Raw genomic sequence first — 22,446 nt, 5'->3', positions numbered from 1 at the left:
GTAGGAAAAATGAAAAGCAAAAACAAATTGGCTGTAATGAAATGAATTACATCTATATTCAAAACAGAAATTTATTTATTTATTTATTTATTTAATGTCATGTTGGTACTGGAGCTTGAACTCAGGACCTTGGCTTTGTGTCTGAGATGTTATGTGTATATGTATGTATGTATGTATGTGTGTATGTATATATGTATGTATGTACGTATGTATGTATATGTATGCATGCATGCATTTATTTTGCTCAAAGCTAGTACTCTACCACTTGAGCCAAATCTCCACGGCCAGCTCTTTGATGGTTATTCAGAGATATGAGTCTCAGATACTTTCCTGCCCTGGGCTGATTTGAACTCTCCATCCTTAGATTTCATCCTCTTGAGTAGGTAGGATTACAAGTGTGAGCCACAGGCACGGGGCTAGATCTTTTTGTTAATACATTATGAGTAAGCAGATCCTACGGATTGGCTGATGTACCTGGGGGCTGGAGAGAAATGGTGTTGTATGAGGTATCTCAGGCACTTTTACAAATACTGGATGGGAGTAGTCTCTATGTTGCACTCTGCTGCTGAAATAACTGCCAAATTAAGAATATTTATGAAGGAAGATATTTAGATAATGTTCGATTATCACCCAACTGCTTTACATTTTTGAGTGATTGCTTTAAAATAGTTTTTATTTTAATGTCTTTTTGGTTGCCTGAGCTCACTGTTCGGGAAGCATGCCGCCCCTCGAGTGGGATCTGGGGGCACCCGTGTATGTCCCCACAAGGGCAGGCAAGCATTTGTGTGTTTATGTATATACAATGGAGCTGCCTCAAAATTAGTCATCTAATTTCTGGCAGCCATGGCTCTTGGCGAAAGTCTACTCTTTTACAAACCAAGACTGTAGGAAGAGAAAAATCTGCTTTCTTCACTCATAGCTACATTTGAACACTCCTTTTAAAGTATCACAGTTTAATTTATAGTGTGTTAAAAAGTGGGAAGTATATTGCTGAAAGCATTACTAAACTGTTATTGAATGTTAGGTGTATTTCTTTTGGGTTGAACTCATCCTTGTCAGTGTATGCTAGGTTTCCAGTGTTTGCTGTAATTATTTGATACAGGAATAAACACTAAATTGGAAAAATCATTGTTTAAAATAAAAGTAGATGCAGTTACCGTTGGAAGGTGCCCTGGTTTGTCCTTGTGTAGAAAACCATGGTGTGGCATAATATGCGGGAGATTTTAGGTTTAAACAGTGAGCAATATTAGACTGTTTAAATATGTGAGTATATATGTGTATGACATGAAATGTACCTTTTTCTTGGAGAAGTTAACTTTGAGTTTACTATACCCTATGACATTTTGAATAAACACTGTGTGCCAAGCCATATCTTGGTCACTTTCTCTTCAGAGAATGGAATTTCCATTATCAGCATATTACACTCTCTCATTGTCTCCCCCATTCTAGTTTTCTTCCTTTCCAGACTATCTGGCTGCCTTCTCTTCTTTCTCTTCCTTCTTCCTTCCTTTTCATCTGTTCTGTCGTATGCCTGAGTAATGGGGCGGGGGGACTGCTTGCTATGGTCTATTCTCATAAGAACAGTTAGCTAGCTTGTGAACTAAGATTAAGGATCGATGAGGTTTATATATTGACCTGCTGTAGGATCTTATTTTACAAATAAGGGGGCCCTCAATACCATAACCAACAGGTTATATTAGCAAACAATAACAGATGGGCAGTTGAGTTATGTGACTAATGATTGGGGAGATTGGTTGACTCAAATGGAAGCCTGGATTGTATAAAATTTGCTGAAGTTTTGAAATCTTATCTACCTCACATAATTTCTTATTATATTACAGTTTTGGGTGCTAGATTGTTTATAATTGTTGATGTATGTCTTTGCCTACCTTATAATTATTCCCCAACCATAACCTGTAACCAGAAGGAAGGAAACAAGGAAGGAAGGAGGGAGAGACAAGTACACAAAGACAAAGAGAGACAGACAGACAGAAACGAAGGAAGGCAGGAAGGAAGGAAGGAAATAGAAAGAATGAAGGAAAGAATAAAGAAAGAGTAAGATTTTTGAGGAAAGTCTCATTCTGTCCTGTTTTATCATACCCCTTATTACCTGGAAAAGACTGTTGTTTGGCAAGGAGTTGGTCAGCATGTAGCATGGTTAAGCTTCTAGATGGGCATTCAGTTGTCTGCTGTTCAATCTTTCCATCTAAATAATGAACATACAATATCTGTTTCTTGCAAATACGGCTTCAGCATAGGGAAGCTTTGCCATGAAATACCAGATGGTACTGAGGCACAAAGTTCTTCCTGCCTGAGAACAACATCATCTGCAAAACAGAGTTACTCATGCTGCAGCTCAACAGAGAAATCCTTCCCTTCTTCTTTAGGCCCCACTGAGTCTGACCGAATGTAGTATTTGGACAACATACAAGATATCTTGGGATTTTTGCCAACTGTCTCCTCCCTCCACCCTACTCATTTACATACTGCTAGAGTCTTTGCTCAGTCATTATGACAAAATACTGCCCAGGAAAGTAATAGTGAAGAGCTGATTTTTTTTTCTAATAAAAAGAAATATCCAATAGCAAATACTACTTAGTGTGGGAAACAGACATGATTGCTTCTATGATTAAAGAATCTGTACTATATAGTCACAAAAAAGTCACACATGCAAAAATAATGAATATTTGTATGAGTCACAGAAGTGGCACAAAGGAAATTTCTTACATGTTTAGTCAGAGTTTGGATCTAAAGTGTGAAATGAAATTCCAGGCAGAGTAATGAGTGTGTGCAAATGTACAATGGCACGGAGCAGTGTAATGGGAAGTGTTTTGAAGGCAAAGGCAAAAACTTACTTACCTTTTCATCCCAGTTAGTCACAAATGTGACTTGACCTGTTCCAAAGAAAAACCAAGGGTAGCAAGTAGGTAAAAGCATACCAGATACTGGCTCGGCTCTTAAATTTTGTAAGCTAGACCTCTTTCTTAACTTCTCTGGGCCTTAACTTTCTCATTTGAAAAACAGGGACTCTCTCTATTTCACAAAGGAGCACTGGTACTAAAATTATCCATGTTAAAGAGGTTAACAAATGTGTTCAATACATAGTGAATGGTTGATAAACTACTACTCCTAGTTGGTATACATCTATATTAAAGTGGTCAAGGCTGGAAATGTGGCTTAGTGGCAGAAGGCTTGCCTAGCACGCATGAGGCCCTGGGTTCAATTCTTTAGTACCACATAATAAAAACCAAAACAAGTAAAGCTGGTCAAGGAAGAGGCATAGTGCTTTAAAAGAGTAGTAATATGGTGGGACAAAGGATAGACTAATTCAACAGTGATACTCACTAGACCCTGTTGGAAATGAACTATACAACTTAGGGGGTAGGGAGTGAAAATCTGGGGAAAAATGAAGGAGGTTGTGACACTGTTCAAAAAGAAATGTACTCATTACCTGACTTATGTACCTGTACCTCTGTACCTCACCTTTACAATAAATGTTTTTAAGTCGAGTTATCACATGTCTACCTTGATGCAGTCTATTCTACAGTCAGGAAACCATTGAGTAGAGTTTGTCTGATGGCTCCCAGCAGACTCTTTCTACTTTTCAGGATGGTAAAGTGGCACAGTGTGTTCTTTCCATTTCCTGCATTTTTCATGGTAAATTCCCAAGTGGGCTTGTTTCTATAGTCTCTCAACCTTTGTCAGCCTTTTAAGCGGTGGCTGAGTAAGAATGGACATGACTTCATTGTAGTCAGAGCTCAGAATGTCTAAAGAGATTTCTCTTTCTTTCCTAACTCCATCTCCACCGTCATCTTTGAACGGCTAGTTACAGCAGAGATTGCTCAAATGACTACTGATGGTAATTGGTTTGAATTTGGTCTTCATGAGCTCATGTTCTTGGTGGGTTGAATAAAGGCTCTTTTCAGGGTCCTTTTTATTCTCAGAGTGTTGAGGGAAAGGGATGCTCTCAAAGATCAAAAGGGTCCTACAGCAGATGTTTGGAAGATAATGACCAGCAAGTCTGGCTAGTTTTCTCTCTTATCTACTTACCATCCTGTTTAGGGATATAAGAAAGCCCCATTGAGTAAGTCCTCAGTGGTTAACTCGATTTTCTTTTTAAAGATACAGCTGAAAATAGACATAGAACCAAATGAGAACTATTAGTGGAGTTGGAGGAAAATAGTGCAATATAATAAGAACCATGGACTTGGATGGCAGAGACCTATGTTAGGGTCCATTATCTAACTGGTTTTATGGCTTAGTGGCTCATTCTGAACTCTCTAGGCTGTAATGTTTGTGGGAGGGCAGATGTGTAAAAACAATCACTCTGACAGTACAATGCTCTAGGTTAGCATTATTTGACCTTCACCTCCATGGAGAATTGGGCTCTAGAATTTCCCTCCCTTTATACATACTACAGAGGAAAAGGATTTAGTATATAGATGAAATTCATGTATATATATCTTCCTGCCTACATAAAAATGTCTGTAAATGACTTTCACTGCTTAGTACACTATATGTGCTATGGAAATTGTCGTTATAGTATATTAAAGAGTAATGACAAGGGGAAAAGTCTGCCCATGATCAGTACAAAGGTACTGTTTTTCTGTTTTCTACATATAATTATTTGAGTATGCATGTAGAACCCACACTTATGGAAGGTGGATTGTACTGGGATTACATTGGCGATTTAATGTTTTGCTTGGCAACCATTAGTAATAATGTATAATGTATTTTATATCTGTTAACCTTCCTGTGATTGTATATACTCTATCTCTGTAATCTTATCTGAGTATTTTGGAAACCGTGTATACTGGTATTAGAACTAGGAAATTCAAAGGGAATACCAAAATTGAGAGACACGGGGTAAAAAAAGAGAAACAACTACAAAAGCAATACTTGCAAAACTGTTTGGTGTAAGTGAACTGAACACCTCATGGGGGGAAAGGGAAAGGGGGAGGAGGGTGGGGGGTATGAGGGACAAGGTAACAAACAGTACAAGAAATGTATCCAATGCCTAACGTATGAAACTGTAACCTCTCTGTACATCAGTTTGATAATAAAAATTTGAAAAAAAATTAAAGATTCTAATTTTTTAAATTAAAAAAAAAGAATGCATCTTAAGTTTTCTCACCCTTTCACACTTTCATGCACGTGCATGAACACACACACACACGAAACTAAGGTGATGGGATGATATGTTCATTAGCTTAATTATGTAATAATTTCACAGTTTATATTTCTCTACAAAAAGGATTCTTGAGTATATGTAATTTCATCAATTATAGTTCAATAGGAGAAGGAAGAAACACGAACCATGCATCCTTGGTAGACCATTGTAAGTGAACTTATGGGACACATGGATTTATCCTTAGTAGTTCCCCCTTTGGGTGTTCACTACTCATATGGAACCATAATGGCATGTTGTTTTCTGAGATTTGAATTTCATTGAGAGACCAATGAGAATGAGAGCAAAATTCATTCACTTAGGAGCTGAGAGAACCTCATCTGGGGCCCATTTGTCTATCGTACAGTAGGATTTTGCTGTTTTCTTCTCAGGAAATGTATTTTAAAGTGCTGTTGCATGAGCCTTGGGCTTGTGAGGCAGGTACTCTGCACTTCAGCCACACCCCAGTCCTTTTTGCTTGGCTGTTTTTCAGCTAGGGTCTTTATTTTTCCCCAGGGCCAGTCTCAGATAGCAATTCTTCCACCTTTGCCTCTTGTGTTTCTGAGATCATAGACATGTGCCACCACTTAAAGTTTATTGAATGAAATGGCTCTTGCCTAATATATATTATATATGCATATACTATATTATCTATACATTATACATTATCTATCTATCTATTTTCTGGATGGCTCCTTATCTCTATCACCTAAATATAGCTGGATCACAGATTCCAGCCACATTTAGGCTTTTCAATCTTCTCAATATTGTGTGTTAGTGGATTTCAATATGCTCAAATAAAGTTATTTTCAGTCTACTTCAAATACTTAGACTCAGATACTGCCCAGTGTGCCAGGTTAATTGAATAGGGAGTTTTTCATGTGATAGATCATGTGGAAAGAATATTTTATTTAGAGTATGTTATGATAATCTTTATGAGGCAGTACTATGCTGATGTTTTCTCTCTGGTTGGCTTCTTTCGTGTGTGTGTGTGTGTGTGTGTGTGTGTGTGTGTGTGTCCTAGGGGTTGAACTCTGGGCATAGGTTCTGTCCCTTAGACTTGATCTAAAACTTGAGCTAAAACTCCACTTTCAGCTTTTTGTGGTTCATTGGAGAAAAGTTTCATGGACTTTCCTACCTAGGCTGGCTTCAAACTATGATCCTCAGATCCTCAGATCTCAGCCTCTTTAGTAGCTAGGCATGAGCCACCAGCACCTGGCTTCTTGGGCTTTTTATTGGTAAGAATTTAGTACCATATTACAGTTTACTACATATTACCAATAGAGCCTGATAGAAAGGATGTGGATTATGGAGTTAACTTTTCCACCAGAATGAAGCCAGTTGTAGGTGGTCTGAGTTTTTGGTTCTGTTCAATAGTATGTGGTCTCGGGCTCATATCTAGCCATCTTCATGGGTGAGGACAGTTGTTTCGGTTGTCACAGGAGATGCCAGCCAGCAGGAAAAGAGGAAAGAGCAAAAGGCAAAACGTCCCCTTCAGCAAGTCTGGTTTCCCAGAAATCACTCTTTCCTTTGCTTAGATCTCTTTAGTCTTAATGAGCCACTTGATTATATGGTCAGATGAATTTGATATTTGCAGCCTTAAGTGGGGATTTTTTATTGTCCCAAATAAAGCTTGCATATCCCTTTTCTTGAATGGGATATGATCAATAGTCATGGGGGTCGAGATATTTCAAATATCAGATTTTTTATTCTTGTTGGATTTTAGAGTATTGGCATAGACTTTGTAGGATGAGCATCCCTTATGTGAAAATGTGAAATCCTAAATGCCCAATCTGTATTTATGGTTTTGGAAGAGCGCTGGAATAGTTACTTGGATGTGACACCAGTGCTAGGTATGCCATTCACAGGGTTTATTATACAAGACGCGGGGGGTTGGAAACCCTAGTACATTCTCATACACTTGTTTCAGACATATGGCAGATGTTGGGGGAGATTCTGTTCTCTTCTGTTTTCTTATACAGATGTTTCAAACATATGGAAGGTGTGGCTAATTGTCTCCAGTTATCTGATGCATATGTTTTTGGACAGAGTGTTGATCAGATGAGGGATAAAAATTATAGCACCTATCCTTTAGCTTTTTCCTGGTGATAACTTTTAATCTATTACGAGGACTTCAAGTTGTACTTTTGTGCCATTTTACAAACAAATGTGCCCAGAGTAAGGCATTGTACCTCCTGGAAAAATCCTTTGAGGCTTAGAAGAAAAATGAACACCCAGCCTCTCATCTTGAAGATACAGTGTCCCCTAACTCCACTGTTGTGGAATAAGTGACCATCTTTGCTCACCAGGTTGTCTCACAACCTCTCCTGTGAGTGCAAAGCCCCAGGAGGTGACACGTCAGGGCCGGCTCCACACCACAGTGGTTGCTGGCTTCCTGTGTAACATATTTGCCAGCCTCCCATGTAGCAAAATCCTGGCATTAGTCTTTTGTGGATCCATGATTTAGGAAGGAAAAGGCTAGAATCTAATTTGAATGTGAAAGGAAAAAATATCAAAGAAATAAAAAAAATCTCTCCACTGTAGACTCTTGTTTGACGTATTGTAGCCATTATAGATCTCACAGCAAGACTATCTGTAAAATTTAGCTTCTTATTATAGTTTGGAGTATTCTATTTTTTTATAAGTCTAGCCTCTTGGATACACTTATCCATGTGCAAAATAGGCTTCATCTAGTTTGGCCTTGTATATATGTTCTTCTAAAATTTACATTAGGGACTACTCAGGAGGCTGAGATATGTTCAAAGTCATCCCAGATAGGTAAGTCTGTGAGACTTTTGCCTCCACTTAACCATCAAAAAGCCAGAAGTGGAGCTGTGGTTCAAGTGGTAGAGCATTAGCCTTGAGCAAAAAAAATAAAAATAAAAAAAAATCTCCAAACAACAGAGAAACATTCAAGTTAGCATCCAGATCCTGAGTTTATGATATCTCCCCCCCTTTCTCCCCCAACTCCTTCCTCCCCTCTTACACACACACACACACACACACACACACACACACACACACACTCCATTAGATGATTTCTGCTGGTCAATTTTTATATTTGAAAAGAATAGCTTATCATTGATAGACAAGTCTGAAGATAAAATATGGGGGAAATTGAAGTGGGCTAAATAATAAAATCTACTACCCTAAAAATATCAATTGATTACTTCTGTCAAATAGGAGTGTGCTTTGTACCAAGATAGACATTCTTAGTCCTGTGCTGGTAAATATTTTTTTTTTTTTTTTTTGGCCAGTCATGGGCCTTGGACTCAGGGCCTGAGTACTGTCCCTGGCTTCTTCCCGCTCAAGGGTAGCACTCTGCCACTTGAGCCACAGCGCCGCTTCTGGCCGTTTTCTGTATATGTGGTGCTGGGGAATCGAACCTAGGGCCTCGTGTATCCGAGGCAGGCACTCTTGCCACTAGGCTATATCCCCAGCCCGGTAAATATTTTTCATAATACCTTGGATTTATAATTACGTCCACAGGGACAGCACTTTATTACATTAATAGATAAAACAAATTAACAGAACAATGTAGACATGGATGAAGGAGTCTGAATTTTTTAAAAAATCAACTGGAATAGTAGACCAAAAGAAGTTAGCAAGATGAAACCTGGATTAATAATGAACACGTAAGAATGTTTTAGAAGTTTGTGTTGATTATAAGCATGATGTGAGTCAGTTGATGTGACTGCCAAGATGAGATAATTGGTTTCGAGGCTTGAATTAATAGACAGGGAGTCCTTACCGTGTGGGACATGTTCCTCCCACTTCTTTCCGTACTGGCCACACTGTCTGAGGAGAATCAGAATTGTGCCAGCACATTTAAGAGGGACCTCACTATTGGGTTTTGTTTTCTCAATCTGTCAGCTTTCAAAGTGCTTAACTGCTCAAGTAATTAGTTTTGTATACCATGCATGTTTTATAGGTAATCTAAGTATATAACCTGAATATATTGGAGGAAACAACATTTACTCAGGAAATGAGAAGACTCCTTAATAAACCAACCCTGTGTTCCCATACTTGGATTGCTATGTAGAAATAATTTGATAGTACTATGAAGAGCTAAGAAAAATGGATTTTTAACTTTTTATAACTGCAAGGTTAAAACAGGCCTTATTGAAGTAATACTATATTTTATGTTTAAAATAAGTGATGTGTATATACTTATGTTTACTAGGCTCAGATGGAATCTGAGAGGTCACTTTAAAGTAGATTTTGTGACACCACCATGGTTAGAATATTTTCAATAGCGTGATCCTTTCCTGACTCTCTCCAAGTTTCTTTGAGATCCTCCTGTTTACAGTGTTAAGGGACAGTCTTGATTTTTCTTTTTTTAGCTTGTTGGTATGATAGATTATAATAATTCATTTTTGAGTGCTGAACCAGCCTTGTCTATCTAGGACAAATCCTATGTGGTTGTGGTTGAGGTGTGTATTCATTTTATACATTGAAGGATACAGTTTTATAATTTTTGTTAATGGCTATTATATCAGTGTTTATAAGAAAAAAATCAGTTTCCTGCTTCCTTTCACTGGACTTGTAGGTCTTTTAGTCATATTTAGAAGTCTTTCTAATACTAATGTTTAAAGAAATTACTCTTTTCTTCTAGAACCTTTATGCTTCCACTTTATATATTGAAATAACGTTAGGAATCATGCTGCAATTTATTTTTTCCAGTGATCTATCAGGTTATGCTAATATTATTTACATTGCAGATCATCTTTGGGTCAGTTTCTTGGACCTTATTTCTTGGTTTATCTGTTGATATATAATAGTTTGTTTTGAGAATGTTTTAAGAAACTGCTTTCTCACACTTACTCCAAATTCTGGTTTAGGTATAATTCTTTTCTCTCTACCTTACTAATGTAAAAAATACAGATCTTTTCTCTATATTAATAAAGCAGCCATTTATTTATTCTCTGCACATAACTGTAATATTTGACACTATTTTATTTCTAAAGTGTACCTGAAATGTATAAAAGTTGAGATTTGATAAATAACTAAATAGGTGTTTTGCGAGCTAGAGCTATTTAGTTAGAGCTTCTGAGAAAATGATTTACTCACATCTACTTTGCTACAGCCACTCAAGTACTGATGAGCTAGGAATTGGCAAAGATAATATTTTAAAGGAAATTGTAAATACAATGCACTTGAAGGAAGAATATTGAATGAAAAAATGCATGGGTAGGCTCTGAGCAATGTATCTTTTATCCATTCAATGAGGGATTTGGGAATAATGATCATTATGGTCCCCTGCAGTTCATGTCAGTCTTACATACATCTTCTTTCCTTTATGTTCTGGGGACACCTGGTTTGCAGAGTCAAGCCATGCCTAGATACCCAGGACTTGGGACCTGCTGTGCTCTCAGCTGCCTTTCTCCTAGCAATTATTGACCCAGTTCAACCTGCTTCCTGGTGTGAACTTCACCAAGGGAGCCAAAGTTGAACTTGACCTGTCTTGCTAGCACACACTGACAAAAGGTCCCTGCTTTCATTTTCTTCATATTATAGAAATTGCTATTGCAATATAATGATGCTGTTGGTGCATGTCAGTTTGGTTTTCCTAAAATGAAGTACATGCCCTTAGAAAAGAAAGGGAATGCTCTTCTTCATTTTTCAGAGCAAAAAGGGGTATGTGTATGTATGTGTGTGTGTGTGTGTTGTGCAGTGTTTTTTTCTTAACCACCTGAGTATAATAGGTTACTTCTTTTTCTGCTTGTTACCACCAGTAAGTTTCTTTATAATTTTTTTTTGTTGGACTCAGACTAAAAAGCTGATCTCTAAAATGTGAAAGTCGTTTTCCATCAACCTATTTTTTAAAAGCGAGATTTAAACTGATTTTTCATCAACTTGCTTTTGAAGCTAAATAATACTGGTTTTGTTTACTTTTTGTAATCCTCTAATCATTCCATCTGTAGCATATTTCCAAATGCTTTCCATTTCTCTGTAGATTCCAGAACAAGAAGGAAGATGAGAAGGAAGCATTGCTCCTTTGTTATTCCTTGTCAATTTCAACATGTATTATTTCCAGAACAATCAGAATGATGTTCATGCGCTAGTTCTGCATCAGCACAAAGTGTCTGTGTGGCCTAATGCCCTAGTGAAGTGTGTGTCCCCACAGTGATGAAGAGCATAATGGCCACAGGCAGGCATGTATACAAAGACCTGCTCCAAATGGCCCCACCACGGATTTAATGCTGTACCCCTGCTCTTTTGAAATTCTTGGTAGATTTTTAGTTAGAAGATTTTGCTTTCAACTTGTATTGAATATTACACATTTAAGTAGTTGATCTTGCTCATAGTTGATCAAGGGCAACCCACTGTAGTAATCATGGGAGCTAGACCCAAGGTGAGGAAATTTGGTTATCAATCGGCAGCTTAGTGAGGTATCACTTCTCATTTGTTTCCCTTCTGCTCTCTTTGGACATTAAAATAAAACACAAAAACAAAAAGGAAGCAAAAGTAGATGGTATGAATTCGATCAAAGTACCTTATATGAAAGTTGTAAATATCAGTGAAATCTTGTACAATTAATTTATGCTAATACAAATTTTAAATGTTGAACCATAAGTATAAGTAGTAGAGTATTTTAGTTTTCATTTTTCTTGGCCATATACCCAAGGATACAAATGTAACTTTTAATAATCATCCTATTTTACATAATAGTTCAGTTGTCAATTTCTTTTTCTTTTTTTCTCTTCAGCTTAACAAACAACAATTGCAGTTGTTGAAAGAACGGTTCCAGGCCTTCCTCAATGGGGAAACCCAAATCATAGCTGATGAAGCATTCTGCAATGCTGTTCGGAGTTACTATGAGGTGAGCTTAAGGAAATTTAGGGCATTGTGATGTGCTTTTTGAAAGATTTTTTTTGATGACTTTCCCATTTTGAGAAACTCTGGTTAGATCTAGATCATAAATATATAAATACATATACGTATACATACATATATGTGAAAACATATACAGGGTTATAAACATACATGCATAAACGTACTGTCTAAAATAGGACGTTAGCAGAGGATGATTGCAATGGTGTAACCTTGAAGAACGAATTCATAGTTTAACAAAATGAGTATCAGGAACTTAAAGAATGTGCCGTTGGGAAGGGGTGAAATGAAGGGGATGGGAGAACAGACAAATCGAGAGAGAAAAGGTGGCAAATACATTATGACTATAATATGCACTCTCCATATGTGACAATGTGACTAGATAACTTGAAGGGAAGGGTAGATTTGGAAGAGATGTGGGAGAATGATGGGAGGAGTGACACTGATCAAGATGCATTGTACTCATAAACAGGTGTGTTGAATTGAACCCCTTTATACAACTACATAAAATAATTTTTTAAAAATTACAAAAGAAACTCTCTGGCATAATATAAAATTTGTGCATTTGTCACCTTCTTAAATCATTGTTAGTTTTATTTTGCAATTTGAAAATTCTTTAATTCCATAGCCTGGCTGTTAGAGATAAACAGAACTGGAAATTATTCACGTCTTTAGAGAAGTAAACCATTTAGAAAAATCTTCTGGCAGTCATTGATACAGCTGAATGTAGCTATCTTCAGGACCACATGTCTAAATTATCCTTTTTAATCGGGATTTCAAATAGTCAATGGCTATCTTATGCTGTTTTGTTGCCTAAGCTTTAGAATAATTAAGGCCAGTAACTAATTTCAAGAGGATAAATTGAATTTTCTTTTCTTCTGGAAGGAATGAGGTCACCAGCACTGTCTTGCTGTTCCTTCTGGTTTAGCTTGTGACTCACCAGGAATTCTCTGTGGATTTCCTATGTGCACCACTTTTCATGCACAGTCATTAACTACTTCAGTGAGTTGACAATAGGTGTTAAGTTAGAAGAACTCCCTTTTACTTCCTAAGAATTTCAGAGACATTGGGAAAAGGTTCCTTCCATGTGCTTTCAACCTTTCAGCTGAAGAAGTCTAATATGCAATCATACGGTAAATAAGTAGAAATTGGGATATTAGAAACACTACCATGGGAACTTTCCTGTGGCAGGGATATTTTTATGTATAAACAAAGTATCGGGGCTGGGGATATGGCCTAGTGGCAAGAGTGCTCGCCTTGTATACAAGAAGCCCTGGGTTCAATTCCCCAGCACCACATATACAGAAAATGGCCAGAAGTGGCGCTGTGGCTCAAGTGGCAGAGTGCTAGCCTTGAGCAAAAAGGAAGCCAGGGACAGCGCTCAGCCCCTGAGTCCAAGGCCCAGGACTGGCAAAAAAAAAAAAAAAAAAGAGTTAAACAAAGTATCTACTTGATGGGGTTTGTAATTTAGGGGTGATATGTATACATCAGAAGTTCTCTAATACGTACACCCCTTCCTGCCCTGTTGTATTAGATGAATGAAGACAAGAAATGAGGGAGCAAAAGCATTCCAAATTCAAAGTATATTTTATAAAATGAAGAAAAGTGAGGGGAGGAGAGGAATGGGTAGGAAGGGACAGGTGAGAATGTTGAGAAGAGTGACATGGGTCAAGATTAGTTATGCTCATAAATGCTTTTGCTGAATGGCAAATCCTATGTACAACTACTTAAAGATAATACAAATATACATTAAAAAGTAGAATAAACCTTAAAAAGAATGTACAGAAGTACAGTTTGCTAAATATATATATGATGAAAATTTACTGGATAATTCACTGGCAATGGTAGATGTGTTGTGTAACTGTCCTACCATACTGCCTTACATCTTGTCTTGTAAGATTGAAAACCTTGTTCTTCCAAGGTAAAATCTGGCTGTGAATCTTTAAAGAAAAAGAAAGGAAGGAAGGAAGAGAAATGCGAGATTTATATTTTCACCACATGGAAAGCAAAAGCCAAAATCTTTATCTAAGACCAAAGAAATGTGGCTTAGAAATTAATTGCATAAAAATATTCATTGTAAAAACAAAAGGCCAGATGCTGGTCACTCACTACTGTAACCCTGGCTGCTCAGGGGGCTGAGATCTGAGGACTACAGATTAAAGGCAGCCCAGGCAGGAAAGTCCATGAGACTCTTCTTTCGAATGACCTACCAAAAAAACCCAAAACCAGAAATGGAACTGTGGCTCAACTGGTAGAGTATTAATCTTGAGCAAAAGAAGTTTGGGGACAGCACCAAGGTACAGAGTTCAAGCCCCAGGATTGACACCAAAAAAAAAAAAAAAAGGAAAAAAGAAAGGAAGGAAGAAAGAAAGGAAAAAAGGAAGAAAAGGAAGGAAGGAACCATTTCAGCTTTGACATTAATTAAAACCTGATGCAAATGATATAAATCACATTTCAAAGGTCATATATTACATAGCACTAATATTTTTAACTATGTAATGTAAATTTGTATATACATTTCAAAATGAAATACTTTAAAATAAAACATTCCTATTCTGTAATTTTTTAAATAAATTGTTTGAGATCCAAAGACAGCAAAAAATTGGAGTTCTCCTTTTTCTCCTCCTACAATACAACAAAGAGAATTCTCCAAACCAATTGGAAAATATGTCTTCAGTGTTTTTTTTTCTTTTAATAGTAAATTTATAAATAATTATTTTTATCTCAAAAAGTAGAGTTTGAATTTTGGTTCTTTACTGCATATTTTATGCAAATTTATGTAAAATTTTGGAACTTGTTTTCTGTTTGGAAAATACATTATAAATGTCCAATAGCAGTAGCGTATGTTCTGTAAGAGACTCTAAGGAACATTAAAAAGAGGAAAAAGTTTTCATAGTATTAAACTGGCTGCACTAGAATAGGCTAGAATTTACTTTAAAAAAGAAGAAAAGAAGGAAGATAATTCCAATGTCTACAGACAAATGACTTTGAAAATTTAGTGGTTCTATTGTATGTTCATAAAATAGACTTTAATTTTTTTCCATAATTTGTCATAGACATTGTTTCAATGTATTCTTCACATGTATAATTTTAAGTAGCTGTATAACAGACAATTAGGGGTCTGTGTCTAAATGCTATTTAATTTCCTAATCATAAGTACTTAAGTTTTGTGCATTTTTGAATATGAACTTGCTAAAATATAGCTCACACTAAGTTATGTGTCTTTGATAAATCTCTACATTTAGAATGACTGGGTGATGAGCACTGTTTAAGCTGCTAATGCAAATTACCCATTGACTCAAGAAAAGCATTGGCAATTTCTGCTGTCAAAACCACATAGAAGAATGCTGCTTTTCCTTGTACATTTGGTATTATCAGAAAAGAAATGCCACTCTGTGGATTAGTTTCCCCACCCATACACAAGGAAGGTGATTTCAAAACTCCTATTTGCACAAGTGTTGTAAAATTCTGTCTGTGTACTTCTTTTCTTTGTCTCGAATGCTCTTGAATCTCCAGAATGTGAAGAACAACCAAAAAGGACCTTGGCTTGTTACCATACCTTCAAAACAGGTCTCAGGCAATGCTATTTAAATCCTTATACACATTCTTCTTAACCTAGAAGACCAAGGAAGTTGACTTCAGTAGTCAGCTTCTGTTGATGGAAACTGGAAAGATCTGCTCCAACTCTCCCTCTAACAGCAATTGGTTTGCATTGATCCTTTTTATGATTTGCTCTCTTTACCTGACCTTACACCTAATCCAGTATTTATTTAAAAATCAAATGCAGTTGGCTTGTAAAAATTGAGCTTTATAAGCCATTTTCTTTTTTTTAATCTGTATAATCACCTTACTTTTTTTTAGACTTGATCTATACAGCATACTACTTAGTATTAGGTATGTACGTTAGAAAGAGGGAGGGAACAGGGATAATCATCATTGAAATGTTTTTATGAAAATTTCTTATCATTTCACATTTACTTTTCATGTTCCAGAGACTGACCTGTCACAAATCTCTTTTTAAACTTTGAAATAATGGCCTGCTTTCTTTCTTTTTTTTTCTTTTTCTTTCTTTCTTTCTTTTTTTTTTTTTTTGGTTATGAATGGATCATCTCTAAGTAAACCAAGATTGCAGCCTGTGGCAGGAAGGGATTACAAAAAATAGGGCAACACATTCATAGATGAAATCTAGTAACCAGTAATGGGAAGTGAGGTTTTGCACCAAGCTCTTCATATCACATCTTATTTATTATCTTTGATATTAGCTTTTAGCTATTTGAGTTCACATCGTGTTTCACACACACACACACACACACACACACACACACACACACACACACATATATTTTTTTTTTCCTTTTTGCCAGTACTGGGCCCTGAACTTAGGACCTGAGCACTGTCCATGGCTTCTTTTTTTGCTCAACGCTAGCACTCTACCACTTGAGCCACAGCGCCACTTCTGGCCGTTTTCTATATATGTGGTGCTGATGAATTGAACCCAGGGCTTTATGTATACGAGGCAAGCACTCTTTCCACTAGGCCATATTCCCAGCCGTGTGTTTCCTTTTTTTTTTTTTTTTCTCTTATTTATTGTGAAAGTCATGTACAGAGAGGTTACAGTTTCATACATTAGGCCTTGGGTACCTTTCTTGTACTGTTTGTTACCTCCTAAAGGAGGCATTTGAAATTAAGTATTCTGTAAGATCCTGGAAAACTGCTTCATGTCTGAGATTCCTGTTTCTCTTTAGAGCATCAGGTTTGATGCTGCCCTGTCAGTGTGCTCTGTGGACTCAGAAAAACTGTCTGATGCACACTTTGGAGAATTTTGTTCATGCACATTGCTTACAGATGTGGTGTCCATTGTTGTGTTTTTTTCTCTTGTCATTTTGTACTTTGGCCTGGCACAACAATTCAGGCCCAGTTCTCACCAATTCTTTCTTATATCCTGACCATGGTGTTTATAACCATTAGGGACCCAGGTCCTCATGGTTCCTTGACTAAATTCAGCATCAACAAAGAGATGAGCCTGTGGCCTTGCTCTTGTGAAGCAGGAACAATATCTCTTGAGCCATTCTGCTAGCAACTTTTGCATTTAATTAAAAAAAAAATAGGTCTGGTTTTATGTGAGGGCCTGCCTGGATGGCAATCCTCACTGCTTCCCATGTACGTTGGATGACAGCCAAGTGCTAGCCCACGCAGCCATTGGTCAAGATGGAGTCTTACATAGCTGGGCTGGTTTTGAACCCTAAGTCTTTGATTTCTACTTCCTAATTAGCTAGAACCATAGGCTTAAGCCACTGTGTCCAATTCCATGATAGAAAAACACCCGACGGTGCCCTGATGACCACCAGCAGTGCCTCTACTGCAGATCTCTGATGAGAAAGCACATTTCTTTGAAATTTATTTGGTTACTTCCTTAACAAACATATATGTATAGTGTTTTGAATCAGAATGCCCACTCCAATATTAGGCTTACATTTTTTTGTGCTAATCATTGCTCAATTTCCTGAAGTCCCTTCTTGATTCATTCTGTGGTCCCAGAAGTGTTATACAGTTTTTTGCCTGCTCAGCTGTCACTCTTGAGACAGTTAAATGCATTTTCTTTGCTTATCTTCTATTACATTTAGATCATCTAGATTTCGATCATCTTCTATTACATCTAGATCATCTGTTTTATCCTTAGGATTCTAAGGATTTGATTTTAGGGTGAAATCATTAGAGAAATCACTTGTACTTTTTCACAATAGATACTGGTTTAATCTTAGAATTTTGATAACTTTTGTTTAGTCACAAAACAGGGAGAGAACAAACTCTTGGAAAACAAAAAAGCTACAGTATTCAAGATTGTAAACAAAGTGTTCATTGATCATCTGTTTCTTAGTACATTATTGGCATAATATATAAATTTTAATCACTTTTTTTTGTTGCTGTTAGTCATAAGGCTTGAACTCAGGGCATAAGTGCTGACTGTGAGCTTTTTTGCTTAAGACTTGCATTCTGCCAATTTGAGTTGCACCTCTATTTCTGGATTTTTGTTGATTAATTGGAGAGAAGAGTCTCATGTGCTTTCTTGCCTTGATGACCTTTGAACCATGATCCTCAGATCTTAGCCTCCTAAGTAGCTAGAACTACAGGCATGAACAACCAGCACCCAGCTCTTAATTTCTCTTATAATGATTATCATCAAAACACTTATCAAATGGCCTGTTTTAATCTGATGCAGTGCAAAGCCTATTAATGATATTATCTCTTTACATTGTCCTATAAAATACTCATTTATGTTATTGAAGATTCCCATAGTAACCTGACACAAGCATTCTCTTGCATTGGAATGTAGGTTTGTGATGGGCAATTTAGGTAGAATGATGAGCTGGTAAGGTAAGACTTGGTGTCTTGAATAAAGACAGTGACTTTTTTTAAGCTCAAACTATTTAAATGCCTGAAATTTTTATACAATCATGGTTTATCCAGTTCTGCACAAATAGTAGACACTAAGCTTAGGTTCTTAAATTTGTTTGTGATAAAGACTTTAATTAAGCAAGCATTCATTTAAGTGCTAGTCAGGTACTACTTCATATCATTTAAATATAAAGATGAATAAGGCAAGGTTACAGTCTGCTGGGACACCCAGATTTGCAGACATGAGTCATTAAAATTGTTGTGACTCTCCTCGTTAGAGCACGGCAATGACTGAACTGCTGTTTTTCCTTTCTGTGTTGAGAAAACTTAATTAGGTACTGCATTTACTACTACAGACTTGGAAGTGAAAGACTATATATAGTGAGGCTGTACTAAATTCTCATGAAGCTATGATAAATAGGATTAAGCATGATAGCATATGACATATATTATATTTCAGGTTACTTTTTAGTTGAGTCATACAAAAGTGTTAATATTTTCCATTTTTTAATATATCAGCTTCATGTCAATGAACTTAATTGTATTTGAAATAGCAATAATGTGATTGATGTGTGACAGAACTCTTATAAACACCCAGTCAACAAACACTGGTCAATATCTTGCTGATTCACCCTCTTGAATGTCTTAGGAGATATATTGTTCTTTTGTTTTGTGCCAGCACCCTGGCTTGAATTCAGGCCAAGGGCACTGTCCCTTTGATTTTTCACTCAAGGCTGGCACTGTACCACTTGAGCCATCCCTCTATTTCTAAGTGTCTTTTTAGTGGCTAATTTAGATAAGAGTCTTGGAATTTCCTGTGTTGGCTGGTTTTGAACTGCCATTCTCAGTTTTCAGCTTCCTGAGTAGCTAGGATTACAAAATTAAGCCAATAGCGCATGGGTTTAAGGATTTAGAAGATCATGAAATTTCCCATGCATATACATCAATGAAGAGACAACTTTTATATTTTCGCTGTCCAAAACTTTAATATCAAGGTATATTTAAGAATATATATTTATGTGTTCTTACATAAGATGATGCTAAGTGAAATGAACTCCATGTTATGGAAACAATTGTTATATCACAGTTGTAACTACTTTCAACGTCCTATGTGTATGTGTAGTTTCTATTATTGATGATGTTCTTGTATCACCTTCCTGTGGTTGTACCTACACTATCTCTGTAATCTTATCTGAGTATATTGGAAACCGTGTTTACTGGTAGTGGAAGTAGGAAATTCAAAGGGAATACCAAATTTGAGAGACACAGGGTAAAAAAAGAGAAACAACTACAAAAGCAATACTTGCAAAACTGTTTGGTGTAAGTGAACTGAACACCTGGGGGGGGAGGGAAAGGGGGGAGGGAGGGGGGTATGAGGGACAAGGTAACAAACAGTACAAGAAATGTATCCAATGCCTAACGTATGAAACTGTAACCTCTCTGTACATCAGTTTGATAATAAAAATTTGAAAATAAATTTTAAAAAAAGAATATATATTTATGTGTTCTTAATTTTTGTCCCCAAATAGTTTATTTCTCCTCTCAGTTCACATTGAGAAATTACAACTAGTAGTGTTATTTAATTTAAAGGCATTGTGTTTTAACTGTGGTATTCCATTAGTGTATTTAAGAGTTTATTCATATGTTTGTTGGATACCTTTGCTATGATTATCATAACCTTTATTCTACTCAGTCAACTCAATGAAGAATTGGAATAGTCTATTGCTCCAGAAAAATATTTAATTCAATCTTAATATTTAGGAGGCATTACTTTAATTACTGTAGTTTTCTGTTGAACTGAATCTTTTTTCATTTTTATGTCCATCATGGGGCCCTTCTCCCATGCCCAGTATGCCTCTGTTCTTTAGAGTGATTTCATTGCATGCTCTACTGCACTGACAGGTGGTAGCCCTAGTGTGAACTTGGCCCCCTATTTTTGTTAACAGAAGGGTAGATGGAGGAAGTGGATAATTTGAGCTTGCTTGTAGTGTAGAGGAAGGCTGTGGGGGCTTTCCAGCTTGTTTTCCTCATGCAGAGCTCCCTGCATCAAGCCAGCTGGACCATCTCTTTTCTACCCCTTCTCTTCCTCCTTTTTCCTCTTCCCCTCTTTTTTCCTTAGTCCCTACTTTCTTGCTTCTATTTACAGAGCAATTGTAGCAGTCATATCCAGTACTGATGACTGTAATTGTCTTCTCCTATATTTGAAAACTCCTGTCTTGCCCTTGCCTATTAATAAATATTCAAAGAAAGCCAAGTATGTATACAGTAGTGTGGAGAGATTTATACTTTGGCTTTTCCTTTAGTGGTTCTTGAACATTTTATTATTGGAATGTTAAGTGACAAAACATGATTACCTTGCAGGTGGCAGGTCCTATAAAGGTAATTGCCTGTTTTCATTACCATAATTTAATAACCAAGGCTAGGTAATTTGTAAAGAAAAGATATTTATTTTGCTCACAGTTCTAGGTGTTCAATCCTCTGTTGACTTTAATGGGGATACTTTGGTGGTGGATGGCATCATGGTTAGAGGAGACCATATAAAAGAACAAATCAGAGCAAGGCAAGAGACCTACCCTTGCTTTTCTAAAAACAAGACTCTCTTGAGAACTATATCAGGGCTTCCAAAGAATGACCTTAATCTCTTGCCAAGGTAAATGTCCCTTTGACCCAAATATCTTCCCACCTGACCTCTTAGCAGTCTACCACTTTCTAACAATGTCACATATCCAAACTCATAGCAGCCAAACTGAAGGGGAGATCAGAATAGAGTCCAATGATTTTGAACACATTCCCTCTGACTGAAAAACAGGTTGCTTCTAAGATTTCTATTCACTTTTTCCCCAGACCAGCTGATGTTCAGAAGTCAGGGCCAGTTTTCCTCTTGGAGACAGCTGTTCTGCATGGTTAGGGCTTCGCTTTCTCTGTTCTGTAATGTTTTGTTTTGTCTTTAAATCTTGTGTAGTAATGCTTAGGTTGTAAAGACCTTATCATAGCCATGATTCATGCAGTTCTTAATAATAACTATTAGCCCGACTAAAATTCCCTATACACATTTGGCTGTTTAGCAATGGAAAAAAGTACACGTGGTTACCTGGACGTTCCAGGTAGCTTTTCATTATTCTGTCCTCTATTTAGAAGGCTTTTCTACCATTCTCTAACTGGAGAACGTTGCCTGTCCTGTTAGTCCAGTGAAAAGAAGCCAGAAGGTAGAAGAGAAACAGGTAGAGGGATGGGAAACAGGTATGCTCATCATGATTTTTCCATGTCAAAAACTTTCAGAAATGTAGGAATACAATAGAGAATTCTGACAAGAAAGTTTGTTAAACAGATAAGATGTATTAGTTGACCTGTGTAACGTCAGTTACATAATCTACTTGCACAGAGTTTTTGCTTCAGTGAACTCTAAATATGTGTTTGGAGATATACTCTTGTGTTTAGCATAACTAAATAGTATTTCAGTATTGCTGCCCCATAACTTTTCTACATGAGGCAAATAATTATGCTTTCTCCAAGGTAAAATTTGGAATGGATGAAACGATTATGGTGGGTAAATGTTGTACAGGGATATTTTCTACATTAGGGTATTGTCTGGTCTCCCTAATCTAGAAATGTTTGCTATTATTTTGGTTATAAAAGTTAGCTGATACTTTCTCAGTTCTAAGATAACTTCCAGATAAAAAAAATCCAAGACTTGTTATATAGAAGTGATTTATTTTCAGTTTTCACTTAGAGAAAAAGGTCCTGACATTTTCCTAATGCCATTTTTTTTTTTTCTTTGGGCCGGTCCTGGGCCTTGGACTCAGGGCCTGAGCACTGTCCCTGGCTTCTTCCCGCTCAAGGCTAGCACTCTGCCACTTGAGCCACAGCGCCGCTTCTGGCCGTTTTCTGTATATGTGGTGCTGGGGAATCGAACCTAGGGCCTCGTGTATCCGAGGCAGGCACTCTTGCCACTAGGCTATATCCCCAGCCCCTCCTAATGCCATTTTTGAGTGCCATTGTGGCATAGGATATTTGCAAAATTTTAAAATAATGTTATCCATTAGTATCCC

General features: G+C 37.0%; 1 protein-coding gene across 6 annotated transcripts in view; it reads left to right on the top strand.

Moving 5' to 3' along the window:
• Cadps2 (calcium dependent secretion activator 2) overlaps positions 1-22,446 on the top strand; it is a 418,215-nt gene that overhangs the window by 103,543 nt on the left and 292,226 nt on the right. For all 6 annotated transcript variants that reach the window (XM_048340139.1, XM_048340138.1, XM_048340137.1 and 3 more), the window contains exon 2: positions 11,877-11,990. In XM_048340139.1, coding sequence (XP_048196096.1) covers positions 11,877-11,990 — 114 coding nt within the window. The remainder of the gene's footprint in view (positions 1-11,876; positions 11,991-22,446) is intronic.

The sequence above is a fragment of the Perognathus longimembris genome, chromosome 2, assembly GCF_023159225.1.
Source record: "Perognathus longimembris pacificus isolate PPM17 chromosome 2, ASM2315922v1, whole genome shotgun sequence".
Classification (NCBI taxonomy): Eukaryota; Metazoa; Chordata; class Mammalia; order Rodentia; family Heteromyidae; genus Perognathus; species Perognathus longimembris.
The sequence above is the reverse complement of the archived record's forward strand: the minus strand, read 5'-3'. Positions and strand labels throughout refer to the sequence as shown.